Genomic DNA, 15172 nt, shown 5'->3' with positions numbered 1-15172 from the left:
TCTTTTCCCTCCACCCCCCATCCTCTGGACACCCTGATAAATGATAAATTATTATTGTTTTCATATTTTAATCCCAATCAATGTCTCCCTTCACATACATTTCTGTTGTCCATCCCCCTGTGGGAGGGGGAGCATTATAATTCGATCATTGCCATATGTTCCCCTTTGTCTCCTCCTCTCTCCTCCCCTCCTGGTATTGCTACTACCATTTCTGTTCCTGAGGGATTCCTGAGGGATTAGCTGACCTGGATTCCCTGTGTCATGAGCTTTTTTCTGTACCCGTCCGTGTACATGCTCCGTTCTAGCCATGACTGAAGGCAGGACTGGAGTCATGATAGTGGGGGGTGAGGAAAGAATCAGAGGAATATTGTGTGTTTTATCCATGCTATACTAAACCTGGGTTGACTCCTCCCTTCTTTGTGACCCTTTTGTGAGGAATATCCTATTGTCTATAGATGGATTTTGGGTCTCTGCTCCAAACCTCCAAGTTATCAACAATATATTTTGTTTTATTTTGTTGTGTTTGAGATTTTCTGGTGCCTCTTTCCATCAGCACCTCACGATCACACAGGCTGGTGAACTTTGTCCATGTGGGCTTGTTGCTTCTCTGCTAGATGGCCACTTGTTTAACTTCAATCCTCAGTAATGTTTTCTATAGAATTTTCCCCCTACTTTAGCATCTGTGCCCAAATTATGCAGCATGTTTACTTGGGATTTTTCTGTAGTGACTTTCATCTGGAGCAGTATTTCACCAATTTTGCCTTATTTTGTCCTGTAGCTTTATATAAAGTACAGATTATTTATGTTGCTTATTGTATCTTGTGGGTAAAGGACTTATTTTTACCTAAGTAGCATGGTCAGACAGTTAAAGTTTATTGTGCCAACCTGGCCGAAAAACACATGTAGTATTAATTGAAGGGTGGAGAGATAAATAGCTTGGTGAGCCTTGCCTTTCCAGTTCTTGGGTCTCTTGCTTTGTGATGGTTGGACCAGGGTGCAGTTGCATTAGTCAGTTCCCTGCTTCAGCTGGCAAGGCTCACTGCCTGCAAGACTTCCCCAAGGAGAAACCACATGGACCTACCCTGATGCAGCCATAGGTGCTGGATTAGCTGCATGGAGACCCCTGCCAACACTGAGATGCTTACACATTCACTGACTCGGCTTTCCTCCTGCAGTCAGCATCATTGCGTCTGTTTTGTGAGATGGAGGAGGATTTTGTGGATTGGTGTTGGGCATATGGGCTAATGTTGGACTTGTGGGCTTGGGCAGCACTGGATTGGGATGTTTTCTTGATATGCACTAACCTTTATATAATACTCTCTCTTACACATATGAGTTTCTGTGGATTTGTTTCTCTATTGTACCCAGAGTAATGCACATGGCTTTTGTCCTTGGTTTTGGAGAAGTAAACACTGGAGGTATTGGAGTGGCTTGGCCTAGGACTTCCAGGGTACATCTTGGGACTGTGCTTGTAATTGGGGTCTGGATAGCCTAGGAAAGACGTCCTGCAAGGCTGATTTCAACTAGATCTAGGAGGCATAATTTAGCCTATCATGCTGGCCCGGCTGATAAAAGTCTAAACAAGAAGAATTAGAGAGATTCTTGGTTGGTGAGAACACTTGCTCTCATGAGGGTAGATCATTTCTTGGGACATGGAAGCTGTGCATTAGGAACCCTCCCTGATCTCACCCTGTGTGTCTTTTGGCACTGTTCTTAGTTAAAACACATAGGTAGTCAGAAGGATTGTACACACTCTGCTGTAGCCACATGTCAGGTCCTTTCATTGAGGGTCATCCTATTTTTCATTGTCCCACCATTATCCTTTTCCACATTGTCTTTTGGTAACGTGTCCAACGACCATGAGAGAACGTCTCCTTGTTCTTGCTTCTCAGGAGCATTCAGACTATGTACACGCACGGGCACAGACCTGATTCCTGCTCTAGTGGCCTTGTAGAACAGAGAACAACTATGGATTACTGGTGGTGGAACTCTGTAAGGGAGGCGAAAGCCTCGTCTTTCTCCATGGAATACCGGTGGACTCGAATCGCTGACCTTGTGGTGAGAAGCTCAGTATGTAGCTCGCTATTCCCGCTGGGCTCCATGGAGTTGGTCCCCACACATAGAGACCCTATGCACAACAGAAGGAAACATTGTCCAGTTCTTTGCCATCCTCCACAATGGTTCCTGTGCTTGAGCCCATTGTTGCAGCCACAGTGTCAGTCCATCTCCTCGAGGACCTTCCTCTTTGTCACTGCCCTCCACTTTATCAAAGATGATGTCCTTCTCCAGGGACTGGTCTGTCCTGACAGTATGTATGGAACAATGAGGTATGTGAGACAGAGTCTCTCTATCCTGGCCTCTAAGGAATACTGTGTCCATACTTCTTCCAAGACAGATTGGTTTGTCTTGGGTTATACAACAGAAGAAAATAGAGTTTGTTTCTCACTATACTTTCAACACAAACAAACAAACTCTCATGAAGTCCATCCCAACTCATAGCAATGCTATAGCTTGGGTTTGAACTGCCCCTGTGGGTTTCTGAGACTGTCACTCTTTTTGGGAGTAGAAAGCTTCAACTTTCTCCCAGGGAGCAGCTGTCATTTTGAACTGGTGACCTTGCAGTTAGCAGCCCAACATGCAACCTGTATTCCACGAGGACTCCTCTGACTGTACCAGAGGGCTTCCAAATGTTCATGAAAATTCTATGATCTTTCAATTCATTTTTTCCATGAAGCTTTGGAAGCCTTCTCCTATGGGTCTGTACATACACATAACTAGGTGATAAAAAACAGAGATAGGAAGATAATGTATACATTATACTTTTCTAAAGATTATAGCATAACCCATCAAATCCCACTTTAACAGGAAGGATACTGAATAAAGTGGGATTGCAATCAGATTGTCTTTTTTTTCATGTTGACATCTTATCATTTGCTATCCGAAATTCTAAGGAGGAAACTGGATTGTCAGTACTGCACTATAATAAACCATCAGGGGATCGACTGTGGTTTAGTGATTAGGGCAAGATTTATTTACTTAGAGTGTCTAGTAATTTTCCTGGGTTTATAAAGCAAGCCTGATGATGTTCAACCCACAGGATTAATTGACAAGAAGCAGCAGTCTTCCTTGGAAATCATTCAGGACCTCAGGATTTTCATTTGAAGGAGAAACCCTGAGAGTTCACTGTAGACAACCGACTGTCTCCATCAAAGTTACCCACTTGTAAAATAATGTCTTTGAACTGTGGTTGAAAAAAGCTGGCCCCATAAAGAAGCTTGGGATGATAATATAATCGACTATGTATCCAGTATTCCTGTGTTCGACTCAACAAAGCAAGTGAAAATAAAATAGTGCTTCAGACAAGCTTTTCATCTGAGTTTAAAAGTATGACCATCAGGGGACAGGGGTGGAGGAGCTCTATGAACAATGAGCAGGAGCTCATGCTGCTGTTGTGAGAGGACAGCCACACGGAGGTGAATGCTCAGGCCCGGCTTTCTCCACTCTCCCCGCCTGGGAAGCAGCTCTCCCACATTGCCGCCCTTGCCCCGATCCTTCGGCCTTCCCATTGCCCTGGTTTGCAGATTTACGGATGATGATGGTCTTTCCTTGGTGCCTGGGACGGGCTAAATCTTTCCCGAGCACAAGCATTGCTGAGAGAAGCAGCCCACAAGATCATCTAAATATTGAGATTCTTCTCAAATCAGGATGCCGGTTCCACTTCAGGGTTATGTGAAAAATTAGATTTAGTAATTTTGAAGATGGACATCCAAGCCCCGTTTTATTTTCCCTGCCTCAGCTACATTGGGGGTTTTGTTCTTTGTTTCTAGGTGAGGCAATGATAAAACCAAACAAAACCTTGGGCTGAGAGCTGTCTCTGACTCATGGTCACCTGATGTGTGTCAGAAAGGAGCTGTGCTCCCTAGGGTTTTCCATGGCAAATTTTTTCAGACGTAGGTCACCTGGTCTTCCTTCTGAGGCTCTTCTAGGCAGGCTTGAACCCCCTACCTTTCAGTGGGCAGCCGAGTGTGGTGCTTGCCTCAGGTCACTGTAGAACTTCCAGCAAGCTGCTATTTCTTTCCATTAAAATAAGTTAATTTTCTTATTTTTTAACCGCACCCATGTTAAATGGCCTTCTTTTCGTGGCATGCCGCTTCTGTTCTTGCCTTCACAGAAGAGTTTCAGCTCGTGGTTGGTTCCCACCACGGACGTCTTCCTCTCCTTTCCTTCCCTGGTTGATCGGTTGGTCGCCTAGAGTGCTCAATTGAAAAGACTTCCGGGGCGTAGAAGGGTTCTTCAAGAGAGAGAATTATGATTAATCAATCATATCTGCCATGAACTTGAAGAACAACAATACAACGCCATATTTCTGTCATTCTCCTCTCAATCCCATCACAGTTAAATGTTTTGTTTGCTTTATTTTGATTTTTATTTCAACTCAGGTTGTCACCATTAGAAATTTTAATGACTGTTCTTTTAACTTATAACTCAGATAGCAGTGTGTGATGGGGAACAGTCCTAAGTATATATTAAAATACATTTCTTCACAGCTGAATTAAAACCCCCTTAAGAGAAAACAGATTCTCTCTAAGGTCTAAGAAATAAAATATTCAACAAAACCAAAGTACATACTTGATTTCCACCCCCCACAATGGTTCATTCCATTAAGTTATTTTGATTTCTTAGCAAGTTAATATAGAAATACTTAAGTTTAAAACATGAAATGTAGATCGAGGGTCCTGATCCATCACAACATCTGCGCCACTTTCCACTGCTGTCTAGTCTCTGATGTTTTAGATAATTTAATTTTAAATGAAGTGAAGCAAAATGACACTTGAGTCTTTCTCTCAGAAAATAACTCCACATTTGCAAAATGATTACTGCTAAAGTTGCCCCCGTATCCTCTTCTGGTGCACGTTTTAAACTGCATTCATCACTGTCGTGCCTTCTTCAGCTCTCTGCTTTCTTAGCACACACACACTTCGATGATTCTTTATTTTAAACTCAAATCATGGTTCGCATCAGTGTCTCTGAGACAAATGGCAGTTAATTGTGCTCTCTGGCATCGGAGAGGAGCCCTGGTTACGCATGGGGCTGCTCACTGCTAGGTAGGACAGCAGTTGGAGACCACCCACCGCCGTGCAGGAGAAAGACGAGGCTTGCCACTCTCCTAGAGAGCTGTATAGTCTCTGCAACTCAGAGGGCCGTTGCACCCCGTCCTACCTAGTCCAGATGAGGCAGAATCAACTTGAGGGGGGTGGGAGCGTTTCTGGAGATCACTTAGCTCCTTGACCTTCTTGCTGGATTATGGTAGATTGGAGAATTGGCGCTGAAGTTCTCACACTGGTCAAATGTTTGAGGAGTTTTGCCCTGTCCTCTGGGTAGCCTTAAGCCCTGTGGGGTCTAGTCTACTAGACACAAAAGATTGACTCAGGGACTCAGTCATTTGTTCATCCACCCATTAATTCATCCAACTAGTTTGTCTACACCGCATGCCAGTTTCTCTGATAGCTTTCACGGAGACCATGCGTCAAGCCGTGTGGAATGTGATATTCCAGGGAGGGATAGATGGCTCCGCAGGGTTGACGTGAGAGTGAATGAGAGGAAGCTTAGCCTGCGTGCCAAGGTGTAGCAGTAGGGAACTTTCCTTAGATGAGTTACCCACGAAGTCCAGGCAATGGAAACTCCAGGCACAGAAATTCAAGTACTTTCAAGGTCTTTTGAGAAATCCCTCTTTTTTTCTGAAAACAGATTCAGGCTACTGGAATTTGTCTCAGCATTAAAACAATATCTACTAGCTCCTTCATGACACAGTGGCCTGGGGGCACTCATTTTTTGTCGGAGCAGAGCTAGGGTTTGATTAGTTTTTCAAGCAAATAAATGTTATGGCAGAGTAGAAACAGAAGGCAAACAAACTCATCAGCTTTTCTTAATGAGTGGTTCGTTTTTTGGGCTCTTTGCTTGTAAAATAAGCTGTGAAGATTTAATTCTATAAATTCTTTCTTTAGCATTTTTGGTAAATGGATAACCCTTGCTTGCAAGCCTCATTTTATAACTTTAGACTTTTTGATAGAGCTATACCAAAAGAAATATATCATGCAATCACCCCCAAGTTTCCTAATTAATGGCTCTATGTGGTCCCTCTGCTATTCTCACATCTTAGAGGACCAGCATCCTCAAGGAACTCACCCACTAGAGGGGAAGGGTGATAAGCAGATTAAGAACAAGTCAAGAGATTCTCAAATGACATGAACAGAATAAAACATGATTGGATGCCTCCCTGAGGGCGATGCGGCAGGAAGTGGTTGAGGACAGTTTCTCTGCACCATGATATTTGATTTGAGAATTGAAAGATGAAGACTTAGTGGAGTGACGAGTGGAGAGAACCTTTTGTTGTGGAGGTATTTAGCTGACCAATCATTGAAAGCAAGTCCTAAGCAGTAGGCATGGTATCTGGAATACTGAAGCTGAATTAGCAGCGCTGTAAAATACAATGGAAGCAGTAAGCAGGGATTACACACGACTTTATGCACCATGGCAAGTACTTTGGATTTTACTCTAAAGCATAAATGGATCATGAATGGAGAATTTTGAGCACAGTAGTGGCATGGCCTGATTTATAAAAGGTTACAGTGGCTGCGGTGGGGAGGATGTATTTGTTAGTTGACGTAGGAGTAGCATCAGTGAGGCTAAGAAAGCACTGGAGTTTTTCAGGGAAAGGTGGGTGGAACTCAAGACTTGTTTTGCAAAAGCGATTGCCCTGAAGAAATGGAATGTGAGCCCGGTCTGGCCTCCTCTGGCTACACATAGCAGAGGAAGAATCCAATTTGGCATCAACTGCAGTCTGAGTCCTGTGAGGCAGAGGTCAGTGTGTCTGCACCCTCTAAGGAACGTCTCTTACCTTTGCTGACATCAGACTTCCCTTCCACAACACTATACTCCGCTGCCTAGTGGGAATTTGCAACACAGAATAGCACAATTACCCGATCTTATTAGGGAAGTCAGCAGACAACCACAAGTCATCATCTGATACGGTAGTCTTATCCACAGTAGCACCTCTCTGCCATGCCGCCATACATGTCTCTTTCTGCTCCTACATCCCTCTGGTCCTCAGCCCCTCACCTGTGCAGCCTGTGTTCCGGCAAGTTTCCTGCTGATAGAAGCCCAAAGGGCACCCCACTTTTCAAACCGGCCTCACACCTGAAGGTACCCAGTTTTCTGCTGTGGGCAGGGAAGGCAGCTGCTCCATGCTGCCGGCAGCTCACCTTTCTTGATAGTCAAGTATTTCTCTCTTCCTGCTTGTGGATGGCTCACTTTCATCCCCCCAGGCTGGTGAAGCTGACCATCTAAGAGTCAGAATGCTCCTCTCCTTATTTGCATGCCCTGCACCCAGTGACTGGGTGGCAGTTACAAAGACTATAGAAAAAAGGGCCAGAACAAATCATTTTATTTAGAGTGCTTTTACTTTTATTATAGTTTTACATGAGAAATACTAGAATTCAGATAACGTTGGCTACCTACACTGTATTGGGTACAGTGAAACCATAGAGTACAGAGGAGTTGAGTTTTCATGTCAACACAAAAGGCAACAATCGAGGATGATCAAAATGAATTGAAAGCCTCATAACCTAAAACCCAAACCAAACTCACTGCTGTCGAGTTGAGACTAATTCATGGCAACCCCACAAGACAGGGTAGGACTGCCCTGTGAGTCTCTAAGACTATAATTTCTTCTAGGGGTAAAAAAGCCTCATCTTTCTCCCAAAGAACAGTTGGTGACTTCAAACTACCAACCTTGTGGCTAGAAGCCCAATGAGTAACCAAGGCACCTCCAGGGCTCCTTGAGAGTCCCACGCTCCTCCCAAGCAATGGATAATTCCCTCATCTCTTCTAGTCTTCCTACCACCTAGCCTCAGCAATAAAACAATGAAAGAGATCACTTTTTATTATTGAACAGTTGGTAGTTTATTGTGCTTTGTTTGAAGGGCCATGTGGTATAAAGTCACTTGAACTCTGAAACATTGGGGTTGCATTCTGTGGGAGATAGACCAGGTGTGTTAGTCTGGCTAGACGAAAGAAACACATCCGCAGACACGCATATGTGTATAGGAAAGAGCTTTATATACACGAGAAATTGAATATTGAGGTATTAGCCCATATGTCTGATACCAATCTTCTGCTCTCATTCTCTTGGGTTTGCTCAATATATGTGGTTCAATGTATGTAAATAAATTCAGACATAGTGTAACTCCATTGCAGAGGGCATTCTATTTTTTATAAATCTTTATTGATATCCGTGTTTGTGCTTTCTTGGTTGAAATGGAGTCACAGCTATAAATATCTATTTGTAAGGCTGTTGGACGTGAACAAAATTCTATTAGGAGCATGTATTTCGTCTTTGATTCCACCATGGCAGTGTACTGGTTTCTGTAGCTCACTTCATTATGAAAAGTATCATAGGAGTTATGGGCAAACCAGTCTTAACCTCTGAAAAAGAAGGCTAGAAGGCCATCAAATGAAAAATGCAACAAGGCCTTCAGATGATGAGATCTTTCTAAAACTCACCATAAAGGAGTAGTCACCATTAAGGCTTTTGCCAAAGACCTACTCATTAACTCCCAATTTTATTTCTATTTCAGCTTGGAGTAGCAATTATGCTATCGTTCTGTTGCTGTTGTTGTTCTGCTGAGTTGCTAAAGCTGATAGTTGTGCTTTGCATTGCATGTACCTCCCAGCTGTCATGGGCCGACCACAGTGAAAATGCTTTCCCAAAGGAGATTTAGTCAAATCATTGCCTGGGAGTTTGAATGAGTGAATGGTGTTGTTTTTAGCACGAAACCACAATTGGACAACTGTATTTCCTACCAAGGCTCAAAAGTATAAGTTTTGACAATTATGTTAGTTTGTAAAGGCCAATTTCTGGTTCACTTAAATTTGATGATTTTGTCCTTGTGCTTAAGAGAAATTTCATGCTAATTTGAGTATTCTTTGCCAAAGGAAAACAAATTTCAATTTTTTAAGTATACAATCTTATTTAAAGCAGTACATGGAATTCAACAGATCTTTCCCTAATATTCCTTGTATAAATTATATTGTTCTAGATACCCAGTTTCATTCCTGGATTCACCAAATATGTATCCTGAATCTAAACTCTTGTTGTGTGCCATAAATTCATCTTTGCCATGCAAACCTATCTTCTCTCTGATATTTATCAACATTAGTATTTATTCAGCTACTTATAGTTATCACCGCTCCTGGATACAGTACACTTCATGTTACTAACAGACCATGGGACTCTGTGTAACTCATCATGACTGTATGACAGAGGAAAATACGCTGAAGGGTTTTTTCCGCTGCAGTCTTCACAGGGGCAGATGGGCAAGTCTTTTCTCCTGTGGAGCCCTTCGTGGGTCCGTGTACGAGTGCTTCAGCATTGCACCCCCAAGGGGTTTGTGTCTGAACTAAACACCTTCAAGGGCTCTGTGCAAGTTTGGGTAAAGAAAGCCAATCCCATGACCTCATGAAATGCACCGTGTCCTGGAAGCTGGATAACTGAAAGTAGCTGAATACATTGCAAGGTTGAGAAATCTCAGCAAGAGGAGAGGTTTGAATGGTAACGAGTAATAGGAGGGGGAATCTTTCACTAAGGAATTTGAGAAGGTTTGTTGGAGGAAGTAGACCATACGCTGAGTTTTAATGGATGAGAAGGGATCAATTATGCAAAGAACACGCGGCAGAGTTTGTTAGGAAGATAAATCAGTAAGCGACAGACTCAAGGCATAAGAAGCTTGGACCCTTCTGGAACTGAAAAGAGAGAGGGGTGGTTGCTTGCATCCATTGCATTTAAATAGTGTGTGTGTGTGTGTGTGTGTGTGTGTGTGTGTTGGGGAATTTGGAGGAAGTGACATGGGCTGAGAGGTTAGAGAAATAAACAGATCACAAATGATTCAGTCTTATTGGCCAAGGTAGGACATCTAGATTTTGAAGTAGGTATTGCGTGTGCATGCACATGCCTGAGAGAGAGAGAGCAACGGAGAGAGCTAGAGAGCGTGTGCTAGCAAGCTTATTTGGGGGAGGGCAAAGACCTTAAACTTGTAAGTGTAGGGAATCATTATCTGATGCAAACTTTTGCAAGTCTTCTGACTGCGTTATGGAGGATAACTTCTGTCTGCGTTTATGCCTGCAGGTGATTACAAAGGAAAGGAAGCCCTCTCAGAAAGCTATTAGCATCATCCAGGCCAAAGATAAGGATAGTTTGCCTCATAGGTAGGATGTGGTAGGGCTGAATGGGCGCGTAGAAATGCTTCATGGAGGCATAATCTTTGGACATACGGATGGGTTTAACATTTAAGGCATGAGAAAGTCATAAATGAAAGATCATCACCTTTTCTTATTTTCTTCTTTAATTCAGTGGCTCATTGTTCATTTATCATGACCACGTGTTGGGAAGACTCAGATTTCAGTTGAAGATCATGTCCACATTTAGACATCTGGCCCTAGTTTCATCACAAAATTGGTTATCCAACAATTATTGATTGAGCTTCATCATATTCTGGATAGTGTACTGAAAGGTGAGGGTATCTGGTACCACTATGCTTTGGGGATTACAGAGGTTATTGATTTTAGAGGGTTAGTTGAGTCCATAATTAAGATTAGTTAATGGGTGAAATTGGAACCGCTCAATTTATCCGTGACTATTAAAACTCCTTTAATAAATCTGTGGCCACATTAATATGAACTTTTATTTTCCCATCTAGTTAACACAGGGGCATTGTTTCCCTTAGAGGTATGATGCAATTGGTTTCTTATTTCTGTCTTAATTAATTGCTACAATTGTTGCATTTTGCAGTCCTACAAATGGAAGCTTGACGTCCGAGAGCTCAGTGGTCCATGGGTCCATTGGCTTTAGTCAGAATCATTACAACACATGCAGGAAGCATCATCCATCATGTTCTGACATCTACTTACTATAACATTAATGGTGAACAAAAGAAGCCACTTGTATTTTTTTATATTACCGACAGTAGTTTCATACTAGCGCTTCAGCATTTTTGATGTTTTTCAAATTTAATAGAAAGGACAATAAAAGGATCTCACCCCAAAAGAATCTGTCTTTGGAGATAGGGAACAGAGGAAGAGGAAGGTGGAAACAGAACAAGCTAGGGGAGGTTGTTTGTGCTAGTCCATGCAAAATTCATAATCTGATTTGCAAAGTCACATCTAACTCACAAAACCTTTTTTTAACAGAATATCTTGTGCAGTGCATTTATGTATGTGTATCTATGTGATGATGTGTTTGTTTTAAAGTCTTATTCAACTTTATTAAATTGGGATGTTCTGTCAAAGAATAAGGTGGGAATTAAATAGGATGTTGTGGTGTAGGTGTGAACAATCTAAATGCCAAGAGACACAAAAAAAGTATATTCACTATCTAAATTATACTGCTCTTTTATTGCTACTCCAGAGAGGGACTTATTTGGCTCCTTCCATTAGGTCAAGTATTGTGCAAGAAAGAGATGAAAATTCCTGCCTCGAGGGCATAGCCATCCTAAAGCATTAGGCACGATCTGACATGCACACATGAGCGTTTCCTGCAGTAAGCTGCTAATGTCCTGAGAATCCTCCACAGAGGAGAGGGTGCTTCGAGATGTTTTGTAGAGATGGTGGACTATTAATGAGAGGGATGTTTCAACACAAAACAAGAGAGAGAGAGAGAGAGAGAGAGAGAGAGAGAGAGAGAGAGAGAGACAGAGAGAGAGAGAGAGAGAGAGAAGGAGGAGAAGAAGAAGGAGAAGGAGGAGAAGGAGCAATGACTGCTGAATCAGATAGATAGTCATGAAGTTACTTCTTTGAAACTTAAAGCAGTTTTACAGGAAGAGTGTAGATGTGGGGATAGAGCTAAGTTGAATTTAATGTCGTTTGAAGAGATATACTTACAAAAAATGGTAGAAAGTAAAAGTTCATACTTATTATTTTTGCTGTTATCCTTGTAAAACAAAAGGGAATGAAAGGAAATTTAAAAAGAATCAAAACAGGTGCATGGAATGAATCCTGTGTCATGGAGAGGGTCCGTGTATCATCGTAGAAGTCTGGTCTTCTGAACTTTCGCCGGTTGATTGTTCAGAGTAAAGGATGAGGCCTTCTTTCCCATAGCTGACCACCCTTCCAGTGAACGGCAAGGCACTGCACCAACCAGTGACCCCTTCACAGAAAGCAGGGGACCAACTAGAGAAGATTTGACTTTACACCTTCAAGGAGAAAACAAATCATGAACCGAGGGCTGGCAATGGACCACCCCATGGAATTGTCCCTGTCATTACTGTGGTGCAGGCGCTTTGGGGATGGAGCGGTCTACGCGCCAGGGGTCAGGCTGCTCACAAACAAATGTCGACGTGTGAACCCATCAGCTACCCCACGGAAGAAAGAAGAAGCAGTCTGCCAACTCTTGTTGATATAATTGAACCATTGCATTGTACGATGTGTGGATGAAGTGCCAATAAAGCTGCTAAAAATAAATTTAAAAAAAAAGATTGCTGACTTGGAAACCTTATGGGGCGATTCTCAGTGCCATAGAGTCACTATGAGCCTGAAAGGACGCCAGGGCGACAGGTTCAGGGTGGTTGTTCATGACCTTCGAGCTCAGCCCGGAGCCTTGAAGACCCGCTGTGCACACAGTAGGACAGCTCCACATGGGTTCCAGGACTTCCAAGAGCACATTTCCAGGCCTATCGTTTGAGCCTCTTCTGGCAAATCAGAGCCCCCAACCTTCAGGGTCTTAGTAGCGCACTGACTTAACTGTGTTGGCTACCCAGGGACTGAGCAAAATTTTTATAAAGATCTGTCGAAAAAAGCTAAGTGGTGCAAACAAAAACTCTAAAGAAAGACGACTTTTCTTCTGGAATCAATTAGGAAAAACAAACCAACTGGGGCTTTGTGTGTGATGCTTGGAATGTCCATGTTTTATTAGTTAACTTGGGTTGCTGTAAGTGTGGGCTTTGCACTCCTCACCCATAAGTAGAACCGGCGGCTCACTTCTAGAAGAGATGCTTAGAAATGGACCTTAGCAAGACTTTGGAGACGGCCTCAGGGCAGCAAACCTCTCCTCCCACCTCCTACCTGCTCACTCAGGAGGCCGCCTCGCCTCTTCGCTGGGTGCCCCTCCTTAGCTTGCCGTCTACTGATGAACAGTATTTTCTCCAAGATCAAGTTCTGGTTAAATACAAGACATACAGCCTTAGATTTCTTCACAGATAACCTGAAAACACACTCTGGGGGGCCACCGACTGGAGCGTACCATTTGACTCGTGAGGCTGTGGGGAAGATGAAGAGAAGGAAGAGCAGGTTTCTTTCACCCCCTCCCTGAAACCTTTTGGGGTGCACTAATTGCAGACCAGCCAAGGAAACCCTCAAGGGATGCCTTGTGGGGGTTGGGGGTAGGTGGGAGCCATTTTCACATATGCAAAGCACATGTCTTCCATGGAGGGTATTTAACACGGTCTCTTTAAACTTGCGCATGGGCCAGGCTTGCTCAGAGAACCAGAGGCCTGCAGAGGCAGGCAGACTCAGGACCCAGACCCCAGGGCTCAGGATCATGGGCATTATGCTTCTGTGGCTCGTTCTCCTTTCTTTTCCTACGTGGCTTCTTACCATGTTCCTGCTAGAGGCTTCCCGGTTTGTTGTTGTTTTTCATTTTACTTTGGTTTATAGAACACAGTAAAAAGTTATCATCACTTAGTTCACTTAATAAACTTGGAAGATGAACCAGGTTTTCTTCAGGCATGTTGTTGTCAGGCCTTTGGCTTCCTTCTAGAATTTTGGCAAGTGCGTTGATATGCATCTTAAATATTCTGCCCGCTACCTTTCTGTATGGGCAGGGGAGGTTTCAGAGAAGTTGGAAGGGGGTCTAATCAGCATTCTTGCCCTTTCTCTTTGTTTCCTGCATAGGGAAAACCATCGGCTGGATAATGGAGGAGAACAACGAGGCCGGGGAGAACCCCCAACCTGGGAGACACAGTGGCATAAAGTGTGGGTGGCTGAGAAAGCAAGGAGGCTTTGTTAAGACTTGGCATACCCGCTGGTTCGTGCTCAAGGGAGATCAGCTCTATTATTTCAAAGATGAAGATGAAACGAAGCCGTTGGTAAGTAGAACATGAACTGCACAGGGACCCTAAGGCACTTCACGGAAACCAATGGAGAAAGACACTGGCCTGATCTTCCAGACTCTTGTTCAGATCATTGGCATCCTGTTCCCATTGTTTGCTGTGGTTCTGAGTTGATGAACGTGATAATTGAGGCTAAGTAGTGAATTAGCTTTGTCTAATATTAATTTCAATTTGTACTGAACCTGAACAGAACGTGTCACTCACTGAAGCATGCTTACTTTGTGCAAAAATTGTAATGGGCATTTGCTAGCAGGCATATATGTAGCTAAAGCATTTTCTTCTTCTCCCAGGATTAGATTGAAAGTAAAAATGTAGAGGAAGGTTGTCAATACATCTCTCAGTAATTTTTGAGCCATCAAAGTAATAATTGTTGAAGGCTTGGCAGGCATAAAATATAGATGTGGTGCTAAACTGTACAATGTTTATGCATCCAAATAGGATGTACATTGTAGGCCTCTGGGCATATGTTCTATGCTTTTGTGTGTGTGCGTGTGTGTGCGCGTGTACAGTTTAACAGTCTTTTGCTTATTTACTTATCATTTTCCTAGCTAAAAATTTCTAGATTGTGGTGAGAATGATTCATCTCTCCTTGAGCTATGAACGTGTGGTCTGTGATCATTGCTTGTCAACTGAGGAATGGAGAGTGGGAAATGAGGTCTCCCCTCTCTGCTTTTTCTCCATTGAGGTCTTTGGAATATTGGTAAACTACATGTTAAATGAGTTTACATAAACTTTCCTAACAGAACATTCTTGAGACTACGTAATCCGGTGTGAAGTTCATGAACCTCATTAGGCATTGGATCAGGCCTCAGCTTCAGTGTTTGTTTTAAATTCCTGAAGCATTTATTTGTACCTCATTATCATTCCTCTAACTGAATTAGTGAGTGACAGTACATGTTCCAAACTCCACTCTGTATTGGGAAATGGCTACTCTTTTTTCTCTTTCACTAGAGCCAGACATTAGGCCCAGCCTTTGCATATAGCATATGATGTAATTATCATCCTGATTTGTG

At 42.9% G+C, this 15172-nt stretch overlaps 1 protein-coding gene across 1 annotated transcript in view; it reads left to right on the top strand.

The window, feature by feature from the left end:
• The window catches only part of ARHGAP24 (Rho GTPase activating protein 24), a 597253-nt gene that overhangs the window by 98838 nt on the left and 483243 nt on the right, over positions 1-15172 (top strand). The window contains exon 2 of the mRNA XM_075544073.1: positions 13942-14135. Within this exon, the coding sequence (XP_075400188.1) occupies positions 13962-14135 (174 nt within the window). The 5' untranslated portion in view covers positions 13942-13961. The remainder of the gene's footprint in view (positions 1-13941; positions 14136-15172) is intronic.

The sequence above is a fragment of the Tenrec ecaudatus genome, chromosome 3, assembly GCF_050624435.1.
Source record: "Tenrec ecaudatus isolate mTenEca1 chromosome 3, mTenEca1.hap1, whole genome shotgun sequence".
NCBI classification, from domain to species: Eukaryota; Metazoa; Chordata; class Mammalia; order Afrosoricida; family Tenrecidae; genus Tenrec; species Tenrec ecaudatus.
The sequence above is the reverse complement of the archived record's forward strand: the minus strand, read 5'-3'. Positions and strand labels throughout refer to the sequence as shown.